Raw genomic sequence first — 21,971 nt, 5'->3', positions numbered from 1 at the left:
TTTTTTCTGTAATAATAAAACTGTACCTTGTACTTTTTCTCAACTAAGATAGACTTCATCCTTTTGGCGGCAAAACAATCCTATTGGATTTATTTAATATTTAATTGATTTTTTTAGTAGACATATTGTATGGAGATCCTAACCACAAAAAATCCTTTTTTCTGGAAGTCCCCAGATCCTGAGCATGCTGGAAAGCAGGTTCCATACTAATATTATCTTTGAGCATAGTGCAGACAATTTCCAATAAAAATTCACTTTTTATTTTTGTGTTGTGGTTATTTTTGGGATTATCTAGAGTTGTGTCAGTTATGCACCCTTTATGGCTTGGAATTTAAACTGCTATTTGGTTGCACATCAATCTTGCCTTTGTCTTCCTACCAGTTTTCTTTATCGGCCTCCACTTTTCTGACTTACTCATATAGAACAGTATATGCCTAGTGGAGGATCAAAATAGAACACAAATATATGAACCCGACACCCTGGACCAGTTAAACCAGTCTAGGATAGGTGGGTTGGGTGTTGTCACCAGACATGGAACAACAATTAATGTATATAACATGAAAATATAGAGCAGGATCACCGAGGAGGGTTATTTTTCTATGTCAAATAAGGAGAAAGGAGCTATCATTCATTATATTGTATTACAATTGCAAAGTCTTGGAAATGTTTGATGTCTGTTTGTGGTTTACCTTGAAAAAGACCAAACGTCATAAATATAAATTTTACTGTTTGAATAAAAACCACAAATGACCAACTTTTTTCAACCTTCAATTAATCAAGTGGGTGTGCTTAAGTATAGACTGCTTAGAAAGTTTTGAATGGTTTCAAATGATACATTTTAGTATAGGAGTAACATATAACAGCACAATAGAATAGGTTGGCCCAACAGATCTAGTGATTATAGGGGCCCATCTGTTTTCCTAATGGTACTGCCTGGTACACCCTCAACCCACCATTTAATATGAATTCCATAACTAATATTGAAAATAATACATGAGCTCTCAACTTCTTCATGCAATTTGCACCTGTATATTCATTTACCAAGACTTTGAAAAGAGGACCCCTTTCTACTTTATTATTTTAACAGAATGAGAACATGTGACGAATAAAGAAAACATAACAGCACAAGAGAACAAGTCAGTCTTTTACAAGTCACCTTAAGAAATAATTCCAATGCCACCTCATCTCACCGCAATTTAATAGGAATGCAATAACTTACTAATACTAAATTGAATATCTTGCCCTACTTTGGCTACTCTAGTAACTCTTCCCATTTTCCTCTTACTTCTGTTTGGCTTACCTGCATTAAAGTTCAGTTTACTTTGGAGGCTTATTATATTCATAAATGTTGAGGAGACTCCCAAATTAACAGGTCAGAACAACCCCTAAGCAACACCTAATCAGTAGATTGTGTTCTGTGTCTTTGTAAAAGAAAACCAGAGGTTTGGAATACATTTTATGGTTAATCTTTACTGCTCTGTTTGTTGCACCAAGTATTGCTAAGCAACATGCATTTCCTATAGAGAACAATGGAATTCAGAAACAGAATCTTGGCAATTAAACAATTAGCAGGGATCTACACCAAAAAAAAAGAATGTTGAGTGATCCTCTGAGCACTTTTACAGTTCACATTAATTTTCTGGTTTTTAGTGGTTTCTGACTGGTAACGGCAGGATTTTCAGCTCAAGTATTCAATTAACCCTACACTACTGAGCCAAACACCTGGCATTAGCAGTCTAAAATGCAAATATTTCAGAAAAAGCTAAAATAAAAAACATTTTCGGGAGTTTGGATCCCAATTTAAAGGCACAGTACTAAGCAGCGAATGCATGACACCACTTATGTTATGTACACAATAGCTAATAGCCCCCATAGGTTCTTGGAGCAGTGGGGGCTCAGCTTGAAGGTTAGTATCTTAAATCAGGTAGGACATGATTTTGGGGAAAATTATGCATTTGCTGTTCTAGATATTAGATACTTTCCTAAGACTGTTCCCATGTGCTGAGTTAATGGGGGCCCTGACCAAATGTTAAACATTAAGGCGGGGCTTGAAATGATACAATCATTGAGTTGAAGTGTTAAAGGCGCAGGTGAGATGTGTAACCAGCCCATTAGTCTTGCCCCTTTGCCTTTAATCATTAGCACCAACTGCGTTTGACCGCTCTCCAAATCATTACCTATTCCTAAAACACACACATTTCGAACAAGTCTATACAAAACGTCTGAACTGCACAATTAAAACACTAACAAAACGTCAAACTACTACGTATAGCTGCCAGCCCGCTGCCGCGTTCCCCCTCCAGCCCTGTGACGCAAACACGTCTACGCATCCTGACGTCACCAACGCGGAAACGGTTGTCAGGCTGAGCGTTCCATATGTAGAATCAGCTCTGTGCCACTCCTCTGACTGTATAGTGGCCGGGCTGCTGCTCCTGCTTCCCCGAGGCCCCGGTACAGCTGCACCCATGGGTGGCACTGAGAGCGGCGGGCCGGTTTAGCGATGCGCTGCCACTGCTGAAAGGTGAACAGAGATTGTGAGTGTGGGATGGGATCCGGCCACCTGGCCTCTTATCCTGTACAACATCATCACCTGGGTGCTACCATTTTTATTGTGCTTTAGGTATAGCCTAGAGGTCACCACCCCATATTTGTTAGACTTTTTTTTGAGCGCCCACGAGTATACACCCCTTGCAGTACTCATTGATTATATCCATTGGCACATTCCAGACACTTGCTAATTTGTACATGTAAATGCCAGCTATTCATTCTCCCATTGAAGATAGGGCCATAGCCAGAAACATGTTAACTATTGAGAGCTAAAGAATAGTGCTTCCTGGATCCCCCAATGATTAAAATATATGTTTAATGTACAACCCACATATTTCAGTACAGCTCTTGTTGTGCAGTATATATATATATATATATATATATATATATATATATATTCCTTTTTTTTTTGTGTGTAGTCAGGATTATTATAATCAACATTGTCTTTCAATTTACAATTTAATTTATTTTGTTTTTTATTTATAGAATTCATATAAAAATCACAACTGAGCTCACATGCAAAGAGACTTATGAATAAGATTGGTGTTGGGGCAATGCAAATTGCTCCACATGTAGATCCCCTTTTGGTGCATAGTACAATAGGGTATGTATAAATGTGGATGTTGACTCTTGTTTTGAAAGTTGCTTTCTGCTTAGTCCTGGTGTTAATGGCACGTAAAAGCACTCCATTAATAAAGGCTTGAAACATCACCTAAATTTCCATCCAGTTGATCCTTTATTTTGTTGGCCCTGCAAGAACAGTTCCATTGCAAACTTAACCGCAATCAGAATTCAAACAAATTAAATAATACTTTGTGCGGGTGTGGCTTGTTAGATGTTCATTCAAGGTCACCTATCATAACAAAATTGGTTTTCACCTCGGACATTTGCTTCAATAGATTTCAAAATCACATAGTTTTATGGCAGCATTAGTATTGACATATGTAAATAAAGCTGGCCATGCCAATAAATCTGACTAAAACTGTTGCATTCCATTTTTGGTCTATGTATGGTGGCCCAGTGACCCCGAATAATATCCATGTACTGTGGATGTCAATCTGTTTGCATTTCTGCCAGGTTTGAAAATGTAATTTGCGAATGCACCATATCTAATGGTGCACTGCCATTCATGTATGTCCCTTGAATGGTATTTGTCAGGCAGACATGCTGCTTCAACCCTAAGAGTTATACCTAAGATCTTTCTACTTGAAGGCTATGTTGACAAAAATGTTTCACTAATATAAATTAATTATTTTCAGCATCTGTATTTTTTTGGCATTGTGTGTTTGTGAGCTCTTTTAATTTATCAGCTGTGGTTATACACTGTTGCACACACAGCTGCCATAAACCTAGCACTGATAGCTTTCCCTTTCTGTGTAAAATGGCTGGATAGATAAAACCTGTCTTGCTGTTTGAATTGGATGAACGTCAGGGCTGTTTAATTGTAAACATGTTCTTCTACCATTTATATTTAACACTGCAATGGTCAATATTACATTGTGCTTTCTTTTTAAAAAAAAAAAAAAATGAAAATAGAGAGAATACAATTTACATACTGTTGTAAAGTATATATTAGATGTCGGAAAGTATTCAATGATGATATAAATCAGTTATTAATAACCTATGGGGCAGATTTATCAGTGAGAAGCTAGAACTCAGTACAAAAAACCTCATCCACTTTCTATTCATTCCTATGGGATTTTAAAAGGGTCTGTATCATATGGTGAACTTTAACTTTCACCCATTGACAGATAACTTTCTAAAAATCCATTGAGTGAATAGAAAGAGCATGAGTTTTTTCTGTGGTGAGCTCTAATTTCACACATTGATAAATCTGCCCCTATGTTCCCAAGATGTTTAGGGTGTGATCCCCTTACATTTATTATAGGTGCTTCCTACAATACACAGTGGTATTATAGACAAGGTAATTAACTCATTCTAAACCAATGTGGGTCACCAGGTTGATTCCGAATAATAATGTGTCCCAAAAATCACAGCAACAGGCCACAAGTTAAATGATTTTATACAGGTCATGTGTTATATTGGTAACACTGTTTTTTAGGTCTTGATGAGAAATCATTGCAACCATAAAGCTTTAATAAATGTGTCATACTGATTCCACTAATAGATTTTTTTTTTTTCACATAGCCTCGGAGGGGCAGGAGGCAATAGAACTCAAAGGATCGGATACCACCCAATCTGAAACCATGGATCTGAAATTCGGCAATTCAAGAAAATATATATCCATCAGCATCCCTTCCAAATCTGACACAATGTCACCGCATATTAAATCTGTAGATGATATCCGGGTGCTCGGAATCAATCTCAGCCAGTTTCAAAAGACTGTGCAATTTTTTATTTGTGTAACGGGAGTTTTTGTTTTTTATTTAATATATGGATATTTACAGGTAAGATGCAATTTCGCTCTCTGTTCTAAAGATTTTCATCCAACTTTTCTTTAACATAAGTGTATCATAAACTGGCTACAGGTTATAGTGTTAGACTATCTAATGCGACCCATTTGTTAATCGGGTTATCCATTATCTTGGTTTTTGTTGTTACACAAGAAGAATATGGCAATTTGAAACATAGTTATTGTTAGGTATTGTGTATTGTCCTAGGCAAACATTTGCCTTTCCAATAACCCTTAGTTGTTGTACATTATTCTGAGAACAGGTTGCAGGTGATAATACATATTCCATTTAATTTCAACAGTAATTGTAAGTATTTTGTAATAAAGAAATGTTACTGATGATATATTCCATAAAAGGTCAGAACTACTGTAGGTTAATGTTGCATTTGGTGGTTTCTCCACCAACAGAGAGAATAGCAATTATCGACCTGGGCAAATATGAAGCTTCTCTTCATATTTATGTTTAGGTTACATTTCATGGTATTAGCACTGCAAGAACTGCTAAAATAATGAAATCTTTAAAAAAAAAAGTAAATTGCAAAAGCACAATATTACAGTAATTTATGCCTATGATTAGTTGATGCTGTACAAATATATATATATATATATATATATATATATATATATATATATATATGTATACATACTGTAAATATTTTTATATTATAAATAATTTTGAGCATTATACTTTTATAAATTACTGTAGCAGTGATCAAAAGCTACTTCCATATATCACTTTTTGTGTGCTGGAATGTGGGTTTCCTCCAAGTGGAAGAAACTGGAAAGCATCTCTCCTCCTTGTGACAAATCCCATATTATATTTAGGCCACATGGCCATAATAGACTAACAAGATCTAATCCAATAAGACCTAATAAGGTTATTAACACCTGCAAAACTTGTCAGGCTTGAATATACGCCTCCAACCTTGAACTTGTTATTGCTTTGATCTCCTGCTTTATGCTGAGTTGTGTTTTCTGATTAATATATCAAAAGCTTTGAAACACCTAACCCCACCCCTCATTCCGCATGAAAAAAATAAAAATGCCTTGTTCGTCAAAATACATTTAAAGGAATAATTCAGTTTGAAAATAAAAATTGTGTAAATAGATAGGATGTGCAGAATAAAAAATGTTTCTAATATATTTAGTTAGCCAAAAATGTAATGTATAAAGACTGGAGTGACTGGGTGAGTAACATAATAGCCAGAACACTACTTCCTGCTTTTCAGCTCTATAACTCTGAGCTAGTCAGTGACTTGAATGGGGCCTGCATGGTACATATCTGTTCAGTGAGTTTGCAATTGATTCTCGCATTAAGCTCAGAATCAAAAACAACAGATATGACCCATGTGCCCCCCCCCACAAGTCTCTGATTGGTTACTGCCTGGTAACCAGGGTAACCAGTCAGTGTAAACCAAGAGAGCTGAAAAGCAGGAAGTAGTGTTCTCGCTATTATATTAGACATCCAGTCACTCCAGCCTTTATACATTACATTTTTGCCTAACTAACTATATTAGAAACATTTTTTATTTTGCACAGCCTATCTATTTACCCAGTTTTTATTTTTACACTGAACAATTCATTTAATTCTACTACTGCAATACATTCATAGTCACAAGTTCATTGTTTTCTGTCTATAAAGTAAACAAATATAGTACTTTAAAACAAATAATGAAAGAAAATTTAAATCTAAGTACCTTCTTTAATATACACAAATCTCAGTGTATTTTAAGTTATTTGTAGGTCTAAATGTGTCCAACTGTTCATATTCTCTGAACTACTGGTTTAGACTCCTGAAACAACATAGCAGAAGCCAGTGTATTAAGAGACCTAGAGGAAAACGGACTTCTGCTACATTGTTTCAAGACTCATATCCAGAAAATGAGTTATTCAACTGCAATTACAGGTACTAATAATAGCATTACATTCTTAAATGTATATTGGACATTTACTATTACAGGAATGGGACCTGTTATCCAGAATGCTTCGTAATTTGGATTTCCATACCTTAAAGTCTACTAAACAATAATTTAAACATTAAATACACTTAGTAGGCTTGTTTTACCTTGAATAAGGATTAGTTATATCTTCGCTTGGATCAAGTACAAGGTACAGTTTTATTATTGCAGAGAAAAAGGAAATCATTTTTAGAAATTTGAATTATTTGATTATACTGGAGTCTGTGGGATACGGCCATCCCTTAATTTGGAGCTTTATGGATAATTGGTTTTCGGTTAACGGATCCCTTACCTGTATTATGAATCATAATTTCTTTTAAAGGACAAGAAACAGTTTATTCATTAGGGGGGTAGGCACTCCACAGTGCATTGTCGTTAAGGTTTTTTCCTGGGGCAGTGATCCTCTTCAACAAAAGAATCGGCCTGGGATGTCTTTATAAAACAGTGCCATGCCACCATCTTTTTGACATCAAGTTTTAAGCATGGTACAGTTCTTGTGGCCACCTGAAAGTGATCTGTGCCACTAGGCACATGGCTAATTCATATGAAAGCAACAGACATGTAATGTAGCTTTTGGCATATATAATACTTAGTAAAGGGAAATCTTTCCTCCAGTGTTTTGGAGTTCATACATGTCTTATTTCTCGTCAGGAGCTGATCTTTTCAGTGGAAGGATTTAAACCATTTGGATGGTACTTGACATTAGTGCAATTTGGATATTACTCCGCCTTTGGATTAGTAGAACTGCAACTGACGCAGGATAAACGAAGGAGGTATCTTAATCAACAATGTCAATCAGATATAATTGTTCTATTAAATGACCTTTTCACTCTGTGGTGTATTTATCATGCTGTGTGAAGTGAAGCATTACCTGTGAGGTTGCTCAGTGCAACCAATGAGATCTTGCTTTTGTTTTCCAACTGTTGAAATCTGATTGGTTGCTATGGACAATATCACCGGTAATGCTTCACTCCACTTTTAACACAGTATGATAAATAGGCCCGGAGCATTGGCTCTACTTCTCTCCAGCAGCATTTTTGTAGTCAGACAAGTAGAAGTGGGTCCACTCCTTTACAGCTCTGTATAGCTGCGCTGATAGGCACAGTTTCCGTCTAAGCACTCAGACGGAAGCTGTGCAGTTATATGGAGCTGTGGAGGAGCGTGGATCAGCTTTTCTCCACATGCCTAAAAGACAGTCATGCTCTGTGCAACCAGGGCCTAATTAGCAATATCATAAGTTGACACAGCATACCTTTAGTACAAGAATATCTTTTCTGTTAAGGAAAACTAAAGCTTAACTAAAGACGTAATACATTGTACATTATGTCTTGGGCTTCTGTACCAGCCCAAGGCAACCACAGTCCTTTAGCAGTGGAGATCTGTGTCTCTGAAGATGCCGCCAGTAATTTCCGATATTTTATTCTGCTGATTTACTGCACGTGCTCTGTGCAGCTGTCAGATACTGAGCATAAGGACCGAATCAAAATATAGTCTACACATGAATATAAACGTCACAATATAAGGCTGAAAAGTAATTTATACAGATAATTATTACATGGCAGCACAGAAACCAATGCAATTAGGATCAGAATTTAATAATCAGCCCTGTAGCATCAGCTTATATTAAAGACCAACCTCATTTTCTGCTTGATAATTTTCAAAGACCCCTAATCTTAGCTTCTCAATAGCTGCTCAGAGCCCACTGAGCATGTAAGTGTCACAGACACTCTCCCAAGATGGTGACACCAGTGACAAGTTTTGGATAATTGCTGCTATTAAAAAGCTGAAACTTTAGGCTGGTACAATAAGTTCAGTATATAAAATATGGCAATGTGAATAATAATAATGCATAGCACAAGTTTAAAAGTGGATGTGTCTTCTTTTGAGATTTTATGATTTTTTTTATTTATTTTTTATTGTTTTACAGAATACCTGCAAAAACCTACATGATAATAGCATTCCTAACTGTGGCTACAATGGGTCTGTCAAACACTTCCCTGGGATATCTGAATTATCCTACTCAGGTTATTTTCAAATGCTGTAAACTGATCCCTGTCATGATTGGAGGAATATTTATTCAAGGTAGGTATCTTTTCTAGAACTGTAGCGCCAATGTTACAAGCATAGTTTATTGGCACATGTTCCCTTGCAAACTGCATGTTTGCTAGGGTAATTTGGATCCTAGTAACCTGATTGCTGAAATTGCAAACTGAAGAGCTGCTGAATAAAAAGCTAAAAAAAAAGCACAAAATAAAGAATGAAACCCATTTGCAAATTGTCTTAGACTACCACTCTCTACCTCATACTAAGGGGCAGGTTTAACATCTGCATTGTATCTAACACATTCATAATCTCCTACTTGAGTCACTCTGTCTATTCACACAGTAATGTCTTTGCTCCTTAGATTTTCCTATGGCTCTCTCTGATCTGGTGACTTGCTTTAAGATAAGGAATATCTCAGATTTTTGCATTGCATAGGGTTGCTGTGTGCTGTCTTTACTAGAGCATCCATATGAGTATGGTTGCATTATAAGGGGTACTATATGAACTATTTTGTTTTTGGAATGCAGATATTTGCATTATGTTTTTAAAGAGCAGAAAATATGCATACAGAGTTAAAACCACAATATGGAAGTCTCTGTATTTAACATTTTATTAATATATGGGGGAAAAGTCTCACACACGCTTTCTATTAGTTTAGTTTAATTTTCACTGTGTTCTTGTTTCAAGCATGATTCAGGATTGGGGGCAGCAGTGAACAGGGGGAGCAGTTGGTGCACTGCAATTAAGATAACGTGAACAAGAGGGGTGTACTGAGCAAGTGTAAATAGGAACGTCCCAAAAATATTTGATTAGCTGTGTCTCCTACCCTCTATTCCCTAAGGGCCACATGCTTGGCATAAATAGGAAGTACAGGGGTTAAGAGGCAAGGGTACTAATTTTGGGATGGAAAATGAAATCAGAGCCAGTATTTACGTTTTTAAAGGGCATTTTATTCAATTGTTAACACAGCTTACCGAAAAGGCATAAATTTAATATAGAGGCTGTATGTTCACTTTAATATAATAATAGAACAGTATTTTAAAAATGTCTAATTTTCCCAAGCACTATATCCTAATATAATAAATCATATATTAGTGTTGTTTTTTTTTTTTTTTTAAATGAGTGTTTATTATTATATAGACATTGGCATTCTAAGACAATTTAAATTAGATCATTTTTTCTATGGATTTTAAATAGGATGTTTTTGCACTTTGAAGCTTTCCGGCTTAAGGTTGATACTCCAGTGTGATTACCTTAGCAACCACGCAGCAACTTGGAATGTAAAATGTCAGGGGGACTATAGAGAATCTAAACAGAAATACTTAAAAATAAAAACTTAGTCTCTTTGATTTTAAATTTCTCCAGTGTTCTGTCATGTACTTAGTGTGTCTTTTTTTTTTTTAACCTTAAACAGGAAAGCGCTATAATGTTGCAGATGTGGCTGCAGCTGTCTGCATGAGCCTTGGGCTTATATGGTTTACACTAGCTGATAGCACTGTTGCACCCAATTTCAACTTAACAGGTATGTACGTACATTGATATGAAAACAAGTATGAATCTGAAAACAAAAGTACTGTACTGAATACAATATGTGCCAGAAACAGGGCCTTAGTGGCCAAAACTGGACTATTGTCAGAACTATAATGGCTTTTTGATTTCATACTTCTATTCTCAGCATTAACGGGTGGATTCATATCCTTTACATATTTCTCTGGCACACTTGAAAGGGGCAACACAATGCCAGGAATTGTCTTAAATCAAATCCTTTAACACTACAGGAATTGTGGTGCTTATGACAAACATGAAAAGCATTCTTCTTCAAACATGGACCACTTTGTGTTTGGATTGCAGTTGCTTGTCTGTGCCATAAGGCTAATTGATAACTATAATTAATAAGTGAATTGGGGTAGTATGTGGCATTTTGGCCCTAGACACAAAAAGTGTATATTGCTTATAGTTTACACATGTACAACTGTTTTCTCTGGTTCATAAACTCAGATATTTATAAGCCTTGCTATAGGGAAGCTGTAATGCTATGCTCACTTTAAGAGAACAAAAGGGTATGCTTAGCTATTTCTATGTCATTGTCTTAAAAAAGCGCTGACATTATTATAATACACTGAAATATTATATAATTATTGTGCTAATGTGATTCATGGAGATGGCCATCCCCTGCCCTCCAGCTCTTGTATAACTATAATTCACATTATCCCTCTGCAACATTGGAAATACTGGAAGTTATAGGTCAGGAACCTCCATAATACTGCATCCAAACCTTTGTTGTATTATGGCAGTATCACAATCCTTTTTTTTAATAAATATTATTAAATGTTCTATGATGTACAGTGGTGCCTGAAAGTTTTTGAACTGAATATGTCTGCATTAATATGACCTAAAATAAGTTCTGTTTTTCACATGATTCTTAAACGTAATGAGAACCCTGTTCAACAAATGAGTCAAAAACATAATGCTTGTTCATTTGTTCTTGAGGAATTGAAATATTAAATTCAAAAATGTTCACAAACTTTCAAGCACCACTGTATATGGAAGATGTTATAGAATATAGTAATACAGTATGTTTCCTTTGTTTTTCTGAAGGTTTAACTAATGTACTATGGAAAGGAAAGACTGAAAATTGCAGTTTGACCCTCTATCAGCCATTTGTCAGAAAACATATCACTGTATATGCATGCACATTGTGCAATGTTTTAGAATATTAACCGTTTCCTATTAATTAATATAGAATGTAAAAGAGACCGTGACATAAAGCCAAAACAGCCCAAAATTCTGTCTTTATTGCCACATATTTTTCTTTTCAGAGGCAGCATGTAAGGTAACATATGTTAAATGAATATTGACACTAGCATATGCATGGGTAAATGCATAAACCAGCGAAAAGTCTTCCAGGCATTGAGGCTTTCAGAAAACATGGGACTTTCTCTATTTTATATTAACTTTCAAATGAAAAATTCTTAAGGATTCAGTTGCCTAAGGGTAGCTGTTTGGATGCTAGTTACTAAATGCCAAATTGACTTCACTTGACTTTTACTCATAAATTTCTCAGAAACATTGATACATAAACTAGTCTGATTTCAGCTGAAGCTCTACTTACATAATTTAATCAGATTCCTTTGAACAATGTGAGGGACAAATCTATTCAGATGACATTTTTGCCTAAAGGAAGCAGAAGTATTCAGCAAGTATAAACAAAACATAATCTTATGTTGTCTCAGCCAAGTATTCTTATCATAAAAATCAAGTTGGATTAAGCCTTTCATTCACAGAGCATATTCCTCATTTCTGCATTTGGGCAAGTGCTTAAAGAGCAACTACCAAATATATGAACAAGCAGTCAAACTCTAATATATCTTTTTCCCATATAGGTTTTATTTTAGTAGTAATATATAGTTTATTACTTAGTAATAAGAAACACCATACCTGAAGTGTCCAATGGTGGTGATAGCATTATGGCATCTTTTCATTTGCAAGGATTGATAATCTGGTCACAGTAGGAGGAAATGGATAGTGCAAAATACGTGGATTTACTTGAAACTTGAGTTTCACTCAAATAAAAACTGAAACTTGGGCAAGAATTCACCTTTCAGCAGGATAATGATCCCAATCACAAAGCTACAGAAACACTGAAATGATTTAAAAAGGTGACACCTTTACAATGCCCCATTCCAATTCCTGAATTCAATCCATCTGGCAATATGTCATCAGATTAATCTGAACAACCTGGAGATAATCTGTCTGGAAAATGGGATAACACCACTCAGAACAGTGTGCAAAACGTCTTGATACTTATTTGTTTATGACGATCCCTAAGCAGCCCAGACCACACTGAGCATGTGCAGGGTCAGGCAAAGATGTTTAAAGGGATACTGTCATGGGGAAATTGTTTTTTTTCAAAATAAATCCGTTAATAGTGCTGCTCCAGCAGAATTCTGCACGGAAATCCATTTCTCAAAAGAGCAGATTTTTTTTATATTCAATTTTGAAATCTGACATGGGGCTAGACATTTTGTCAATTTCCCAGCTGCCCCAAGTCATGTGACTTGTGCTCTGATAAACATCAATCACTCTTTACTGCTGTACTGCAAGTTAGAGTGATATCACCCCTCCCTTTTTCCCCCCAGCAGACAAACAAAAGAACAATGGGAAGGTAACCAGATAGCAGCTCCCTAACACAAGATAATAGCTGCCTGGTAGATCTAAGAACAACACGCAATAGTAAAAACCCATGTCCCACTGAGACACATTCAGTTACATTGAGAAGGAAAAACAGCAGCCTGCCAGAAAGCATTTCTCTCCTAAAGTGCATATACAAACCACATGACTGGGGGCAGCTGGGAAATTGACAAAATGTCTAGCCCCATGTCAGATTTCAAATTGAATATAAAAAAAATCTGTTTGCTCTTTTGAGAAATGGATTTCAGTGCAGAATTCTGCTGGAGTGTCACTATTAACCGATGCATTTTGAAAAAAAACATGTTTTCCGATGACAGGATCCCTTTAACAAAGTTACAAGATGACAGCCCCCTGTGGCCTTTGTTTGATTAGGCTTTGTGGTGCAGTAAGTTCGTGCTTATGTTAAGTATACAAAATACAGCATTTCTAGCCTTTTTCTATTTTAGACTTTCCTTGTCCTTTAAAGGCTATGAATTGAAGAGTTTTTTTTTCCAACACAAGTACATGCCATATGACCAATTTTGAATTTAGGTGCTTTAAAATAAAAATATGACAGAGAACTGAATTTGATCTGTTATTTGGTATGCTTGACTTAAAACCTCCATATCATGGACTAGACCAACCTAACAAAACCAGTTCATATCTTCTTATAACATATGTACAGAAGACTTGGCTGCTTGGATCCATCCACAGAATAATAGTTAGGGATGCATGGAATTTATATTTTTTTAGAATTGGCTGCATCCTGAATCTGAACCCTAATTTGCAAATACAAATTAGGTTTCAAAAGGGGGAAACAAAGTTCAATTTTGAACGACCCGAATCCAAACTCTTAATCATGTCATGTGGTGTTAAGGTAGAAAGTAGAACATTTTTTCATAATACAGTAAATTTTTCATAATACAGTAAATATAGCCAGCCCTCTATTGTATTTACCTGAATGTGCTTTGTGGCGCTTTTTTTCTCTTTCTGAAGGTGTATTGCTAATATCCATGGCCCTTTGTGCTGATGCTGTCATTGGAAATGTTCAAGAAAAGGCAATGAAACTGCACAATGGATCCAATTCAGAAATGGTAAACGGATATTCCTCTACTATATAAAATGAAATGCTTATGTTACTGCTACTGTGCCAAATCTGCTAAAATGTGAGCAGAAATCGACGAGTCGACTATCCTTTATCCTAAGTTTTCTGACTATATTGGCTTGTCTTCCACCATACATGCACTGAATAACGTACGAAAACAAAAAAATTTTTGTACGATATTATCGGTGCATCTGGCTACCTATAGAGCCTTGTGGAACTTTTCTAATCATAGATATATTGTATAATATCTGAAGGGATATTATTTATGTATTGTTTTTTTTTGGCGTGTATGGCAATCTGCAAACACTTGGAAGCACACTCTTAAACAACTTTGTATTGTACCAGTGAATTTGCCGAAAGTGGCAATGCAAATTTATTATTATTATTATTTTGATAATTAATTGATTTGAACTTATTAATCTTGTAATAATATGTGTAAGATTTTATATATAATATAAGGTAATCTTTTGACTGCCTGTGCCAAAGTTTGTTTATAATTAGGGATGCACCAAATCCAGGATTTGGCTTTATTCAGCAGGATATGGCTGAATCCTTGTCCCTGGCTGAACCGGTGGGTGGGAAATCACTTGACTTTTTGTCTCTAAACAAGGAAGTAAAAAATGTTTTAAATTTATTTTATGCACTCTCTGTAATTTGTATCAATAAAAGAGCATAATTTCACAAATTACAGAGTGCTGATCCTTCGTTTTCTTATATTATAATCCTAGCTATCTATAGAGAGAGAGAGAGAGAGAGAGAGAGAGAGAGAGAGAGAGAGATATAAATATATATTCATTTAAACATTAAATAAATCCAATAGGCTGGTTTTGCTTCCAATAAGGATTAATTATATTTTAGTTGGGATCAAGTACAAGCTACTGTTTTATTATTACAGAGAAAAAGGAAATCATTATTAAAAATTTGGATTATTTGGATAAAATGGAGTCTATGGGAGACAGCCATTCCGTAATTCGGAGCTTTCTGGATATCGGGTTTCCAGATAAGGGATCCTATACCTGTATAACAAACAAGGGAAAGTTGTGCTCACCACTATTTTTTAAAACCATTAGGCGGGGGTGCAATGAGGCCGTGACCACACAATACATATAGACAAATACAAGAGTCCTCTGCACTCAACCCATTATCAATACATTTAAGACAGACATTTTGTGCATACTGCTACTGAAAAATGCCTTACCCTTTAAACAAAACAGGGATTGTTTGTCCATATATTGCAATATATTTAAGATAGTAAGTTGCAGGTAAAACTTAGTCCCTTTGTAAAATGTATAATGAAGCAATGAATCAGATGAAAATTGAGCGTAGGACTGGCCAGATATGGGATGACTTTGACGTAGTTGGCCAGCTTAAATATATTGCATATTGCTTTTATATATATATATATATATATATATATATATATATATATATATATATATATATATATATATATATATATATATATATATATATATATATTTTGTACAATATATATATATAATATATATTGGAAGCAAAACCAGCCTATGGGTTTACATGATTTTCGAGTAGACTTAAGGTATGAAGATCCAAATTACAGAAAGATCCGTTATCTGGAAACCCCCAGGTCCCTAGCATTCTGGATAACCGGTCCCATACCTATATATTATCCTTATTATAAAAGAGTCCATTTTCCATATCCTGTGTTACATGATCTGTGTTCTTTTTGGTTTCAGGTCCTATACTCCTATTCTATAGGATTTGTTTACATTTTGTTGGGATTGAGCATTACTAGTGGACTTGGTTCTGCAGTAGCATTCTGCTCTAAGGTATGTATAATAAAAAACAGAACAGTTTGCCTACATTTACACAAGTTTAGGGTAAGTTATTGATTTATTGCTTTCAAAGTGTGTTTATATACAGTCATATGAAAAAGTTTTTTATTGAAGCAGTATTCAGTTTGTATGAAAATTAAAATTAAATTAAATCAAATGTGAAACTGGCTGTGCAAAAAAAAAAAAAGAATATATCTATATATCTATATATCTATATATCTATATATCTATATATCTATATATCTATATATATATATATCTATATATATATATATATATATATATATATATATACCAATAGTTTCAAAACCAGCACTCCCTTTAGTGAAAAAACGTAATTTTTATTATTACATGGTATCTTTTTCCAACGTTTCGGTCCCTCTTGGGACCTTTTTCCAAAAGGTCCCAATAGGGACTGAAACGTTGGAAAAAGATACCATGTAATAATAAAAATTACGTTTTTTCACTAAAGGGAGTGCTGGTTTGGAAACTATTGGTGTATGCAAAAATTACCGTGCACCCCTCCCTATTCTATATTGCCTTGGAGTGCGGATACTCATTGGAGAATTATATATATATATATATATATATATCTATCAGGGATAGCAGGTTCTTGGTAGTAGAAACCAGCAAAAAATAAAATGGCAACTAGTTTATTGCAATACACAGGCCTAGGTGTGATTCCAAGGTCAACTACTGTATTCCATGGCCTCGGTCATCAAATTTTGGATGATAAATTCTATAGATCACAGCTGACTATGCTTGTAAATATCTTTTATGCCTTTTTTCTTAATTTGCATTGGGATTTATGAATTCATGTGCACTGTACAATGTACAACCACCCCATACAGCAAAATGGCATTTAAAAGCTAAAAGCAGTTAAACACATTCGGCAAATAGACAGTTCTTTAATACATTTTTCAGTTTAATAACTTCCCTGATAGTAAAGTAGATTTTGATAGTTGCAACAGATTTGGAGGATCTTATGGATTCCACAGTCTGATCAATAATAAATCTGCAGACCTGTTTATGAATAAGCAGACCTGTTTATGAATAATGATATCAATGCAAAACTGTAAAGGTGGCCATAGACACACCATTAATATCGTCTGAAATTTTTATCGTCGGGCACCTTTGAAGGCACCCAAGCATCTGCCATTATTAGTGCTGTATACAGGTAGAATTCTATTGTTTCTACCTGTATGTCTAATGATCCAGCTCTACACATGTATTGAAGTGAACAATCAAAATTCCTGGCAAGATATTTTTCATAAAAGATAGTCATTGTAATGTCTATGGCCATGTTTATCAGAAGAAACAATGTATAACTGCTCCCATCATCATACTGGTGAATATTTTTTTGTTTGTTGATAGCAGGATTAGGCAAAATATCCCATTCACTCCGCACTCTCTACAGTAATCTTACCTTCCTGTTTTTCAGAATCCATTCCAGACCTACGGATATGCATTCTTTTTCTCTTTAACCGGCTATTTTGGAATCTCCTTTGTACTTGCTTTGATTAAGATTTTTGGTGCTCTCATTGCAGTCACAGGTATGTGTTTAAGCCCAGGTGCCCTAGACAAATGATGTTAAACACATAAATACTGTAACATAATGCAACATATAAACTCGCCAATATACACAGGGGCTTATTTTGTTGTCAACCAAATAGCCTGGGCCAAAGTTATCATTCCCACAGCAGGACTTAACATGAAAAATGCTGAGAGTAAAACTAGTAGGTAGTGGGAAATACCAATGTTGGAGCTCACAGGGTGCAAATAATCAGCACACGTTGATATGTTTTTTAGCCTCTTTGCAATATTATTTTTCAGAATTACAGCCTAATTGCTATTGACACTACAGCTGCAAATTGCTTATTGTACACAAATAAGTACCTTTGGGGGAAGGGGCAACACACAGGTGGCAAAAGGACATTCACTTGCACACTCTTCAATTAAGTGCAACGCAACTATGGTTGCCATCTTTTCTGGAAAAAAAATACCGGACTTCCTATATATTTATCTTTTTTTCCTATTAATAACATTGGGATCAACCATCATTTTACCGGCCAGCGCCCATTTTTTAATTCTTTGTTTTTCTTTCTACAGTAACCACTGGAAGAAAAGCTATGACAATTGTACTCTCCTTCTTGTTTTTTGCTAAACCCTTTACGTTTCAGTAAGTTATTTCTCTTTATTTCAATTGCCTCAGATTTGAAGTCTGTTTATGTGTATGCATATCTTTTAATATATTTATGTATATATCAACAAAGGAGAGCACAATATCCAGCAAAATAAGTAATGTACCCCCCAATATAAAATGTAAGGATAGTCTAAATTACCTTGGAGTTCCATGACCATGTAAGGTCATGAACCTTACAGTTCATGGAACTCTTAAGGTGAAATACCATTTATATAATGAATAAAGTAGCCCCTCTTGTAAAATATAAGGGTATTCTAAGTTACCGAGCAGTTTCGTGACCATATAAAAACACGAAGCCGAAGGCCGAGTGTTTTTATACAGGTCATGGAACTTTGAAGTGACTTCTTATAGCCTCATATTTTGCAACAGGGGATACTTTATTATATTACACAAGTTTCAGCGAATCGTGTGACAGAAATGACATCACTAAGCTTGTATATAAGGTTATAATTTACAGGATTTTCATGGCTCTTTTGTATTATAAATATTTTAATACATGCATATCATTGATAACAAATACATGAATCATTGTCTTGCCTTAATTTACACAAGCTTTGTGACCTTTATAAAAGTACTCATCCTGAAGTTTTATGCTTCTATATGGTCACAGATGTACTTGGTGATTTCTAATATATTTTTTAAAACACAGTTATTATATATTTGCCTTTGGGAGAGTGAAAAAATCTAACCTGCAGGTACTCACTGTCTTCCTTTCATCTCACCAGTCAAACTTCCTTCTGAGCTGCCACCTTCACGAAAACCTTACTCTCGCTGAACCGTGAGCAGCACTTAAAAAGCTCCTGCTGCTCACAATTGATGATGTTCAACCTAACTAAAGTGTAAAATAACCACAATTTCAACCACATGTGCACTTGCATCTTAAATTCAAATGACAAAACTGAATAATTCAAGTACATGAACATTATCAGACTGACAGTTGGCTTTTGTTGGCCTGCTACCAACTTTCTCCCTCTCCCCACCAGCTCTCCCTTCCCTATTCATTCCATTTTCCTAAAACTACAAGTGCCAACTCTTCCCTCAAGCTTAATGTCCCAGAGTCCCACCACTATGTTTATTTCCAAGCTTCGATAAGTCTAAAAGCATCTTGACCTTGAGGACCTGACGTTAGTCTGGCCACTATTGGTAATTGTTGGCCAGTCCAATGTGCAGTGAGGCCATCCTAGACGTTGACCCCATGAAAATCGGAGAGTCTCTCCATCTGTATTGGCTGACTGCGTTACACACCAAAAAATATTGCCAAATGGTGTTTGTGAACAGGGTTTGAATAAGATTACAAAACAGAGTAATATTTGCTGTATTGCCCTTTGTTTTTTCAGGTATGTGTGGTCTGGATTGTTGGTTGTGCTTGGAATATTTTTAAATGTCTACAGCAAGAACATGGATAAGATGAAACTTTCTCAAATTCTCACCCTTTTGAAGAAAGGCCCAGAAGGAAAAACAAGGACGTTCTCACAGACTGTATAAATATTTTGGGTTTTATAGATTTTGTTTTTCAAGCTTGTTTTTAATATTATTACAACAATCATTAAATGATTATATTTTTCCAAAGGGAATATGGATAATCTATAGAGATGGTGAAGGCACATTGCCTGATTGTTACTGCTAAAGAGTACAAACTGTTCTTTCAGCGCATAAGGAGCCATCCTACCCCTCCTCTGCCTTTGGACAGTTTGGTTATTGTGATATAATGTGGACTTCTATACTACGGGCATCTGTACCTCTCTATGTAGAGGTAGTCACAGAAGGGACCATTGCATTTTATTATATTTTTTTAATATTTCACCCAAAGTCTAACATCATTGTTTGAGGACCAAATTTGGCTGTACATTTTGAATGGAGAAATTGCATTAAGGTGTATTAAATTGTATTACTTCAAGTAAATCCAACAGACACTGTATTTAAGTCTGCATCATATTTGTTTTTACAAAGAAAACTTACTCTACAAACTCCAATCAAATTGTGGACTTTTTCTAACATGCTTCATGTTTTTTTTTCTTGTGCTGCCACATAACTGTACATGGAGAAAGTTTGGTAATACAGGTATGGGATCAGTTATCTGAAATCCTGTTATCCAGAAAGCTCAAAATTGCGGAAAGGCCAGCTCACATAGGCTCCATTTTTAATTTAAAAAAAAAAAAAACAGTTTTCTCCGTAATAATAAAAACCGTACCTTGTACTTGATCCAAACTAAAATATAATTAATCCTTATTGGAAGCAAAACCAGCCTGTTTTTTTAATGTTTACATGATTTTATAGTAGACTAAGGGGGTTATTTATCAAAGTTTGAGTGAGGTTTTTTTCTACCTCGAATAAACTCACAGCTTGAATGTTTACTTATTTATGGAAAAAAAATGTAAAAAAAATTGATTTAATGTATTCACGTGGAAAAACCTTGAATACCTCAAATTTATCGAGTTTATGGCTAAAAACCTCAAATACCTCGAATTTATCAAATCACGAAAATCACGAAGGCAAAAAACATCTTCAAATGGTTAAGGGGACCTCTGCCATTGACTTCCACATGACATGGCAGATTTTAGGTGGAGTATTTTCAGATTCAGGCTTTTAGCAGCTGCTGAGTTTTTTCAAAAAACTCATTGCTCAGGAAAGCACTACTTGACCTTTAATGTCCAAATTACAGAAAGATCCCTAATCTGGAAAACTCCAGGTCCCAAGCATTCTGGATAACCGGTCCCATACCTGTACAGTACAGTAAAAGTATATTAAATGAAAGCTGTGATGTTTTAAGGGAGGTTGTGGTTCAATTGAAAACCCTTGCAACCAGCACCATGCAGATCTCCTCTGAGCATCTATTGCAGAAATTATTTTATAGTGGTCCTACTATACTGATGTTGCTCAATCTTTTATACACTGGAAAAATGTTCACCTTCTAGTTCTGCCCAGTGTTTACTAAATGAGCCCTTTAGATTGCAATATAGTGGGATGTTTAATGATTGTCTGCTTGCAAGTGATAGTAACAGTAATGACCAAACTACAGAAATTGGATTTATAATTTGTTTAAGATTGTGTCTTTTTTTTTTTTTTTTTTTTAGATTAATTTATGTATAGTCCTATAGTGCAGGGCAGCGTGTATGCCATTGCTGCATTATGTGTAGATCAGAACAACAAACTGTGACTATGCTGTAAACGGTCTGATTTGATTAGACAGGCATTGTATTGTCATTTCATTGCATATGCTATGATTTGATCACACATAGCTCAAATGCATTGTAAACACTGCAATTTTTCTCATATGCTACACACAACCTTCAGGCCTAAATCTTTTTGTGATCAGTATTGATTCTTGTGGGAAGACGGCTAAAAAGCATGCATCACATGAATTGCCACCTTTTATTCCACCAAATTTTTTTTTGAAATTCTGAGCAGGACTACTAAATATGAAGGAATCTGGCCCAGTATCGATACTTTAATTGGTTTACTTAATAATAAACTTTCTCCTCATTTCTTTTTGTGAACAATTTGTGCTAAAGTCTTAAATCTTCTTAAAGGCCGATAGAAATTTCATGAAATGTGAAAGTTATCCTGTGTAATTCATATGTGCATCATATAGGAATGCACCAAATCCACTGTTTGTGATTCGGCTGCATCCCCTAATGCTTTTTGAAAGATTTGGGGGAATTCCGAACTGAATTCTAATATGCATATTAGGGGCGAGAAAGGAAAAAGTAGGAAAACA

The 21,971-nt window shown here is 35.3% G+C and overlaps 1 protein-coding gene across 4 annotated transcripts; it reads left to right on the top strand.

The window, feature by feature from the left end:
- Positions 1-2,287: 2,287 nt before the first annotated feature.
- slc35b3.L (solute carrier family 35 member B3 S homolog) lies at positions 2,288-20,226 on the top strand. 4 transcript variants are annotated; one of them, XM_041565222.1, is made up of 11 exons: positions 2,288-2,521; positions 3,034-3,151; positions 4,696-4,955; positions 7,570-7,691; positions 8,846-9,000; positions 10,376-10,483; positions 14,128-14,225; positions 15,952-16,044; positions 17,492-17,603; positions 18,160-18,229; positions 19,591-20,226. In XM_041565222.1, the coding sequence occupies exons 3-11, from the start codon at positions 4,755-4,757 to the stop codon at positions 19,736-19,738; spliced, it is 1,107 nt and encodes a 368-aa protein (XP_041421156.1). In that variant the 5' UTR covers positions 2,288-2,521; positions 3,034-3,151; positions 4,696-4,754; the 3' UTR covers positions 19,739-20,226.
- The last annotated feature ends 1,745 nt before the right edge of the window (positions 20,227-21,971 follow it).

The sequence above is a fragment of the Xenopus laevis genome, chromosome 6L (genome assembly GCF_017654675.1).
Source record: "Xenopus laevis strain J_2021 chromosome 6L, Xenopus_laevis_v10.1, whole genome shotgun sequence".
NCBI classification, from domain to species: domain Eukaryota; kingdom Metazoa; phylum Chordata; class Amphibia; order Anura; family Pipidae; genus Xenopus; species Xenopus laevis.
The sequence above is the reverse complement of the archived record's forward strand: the minus strand, read 5'-3'. Positions and strand labels throughout refer to the sequence as shown.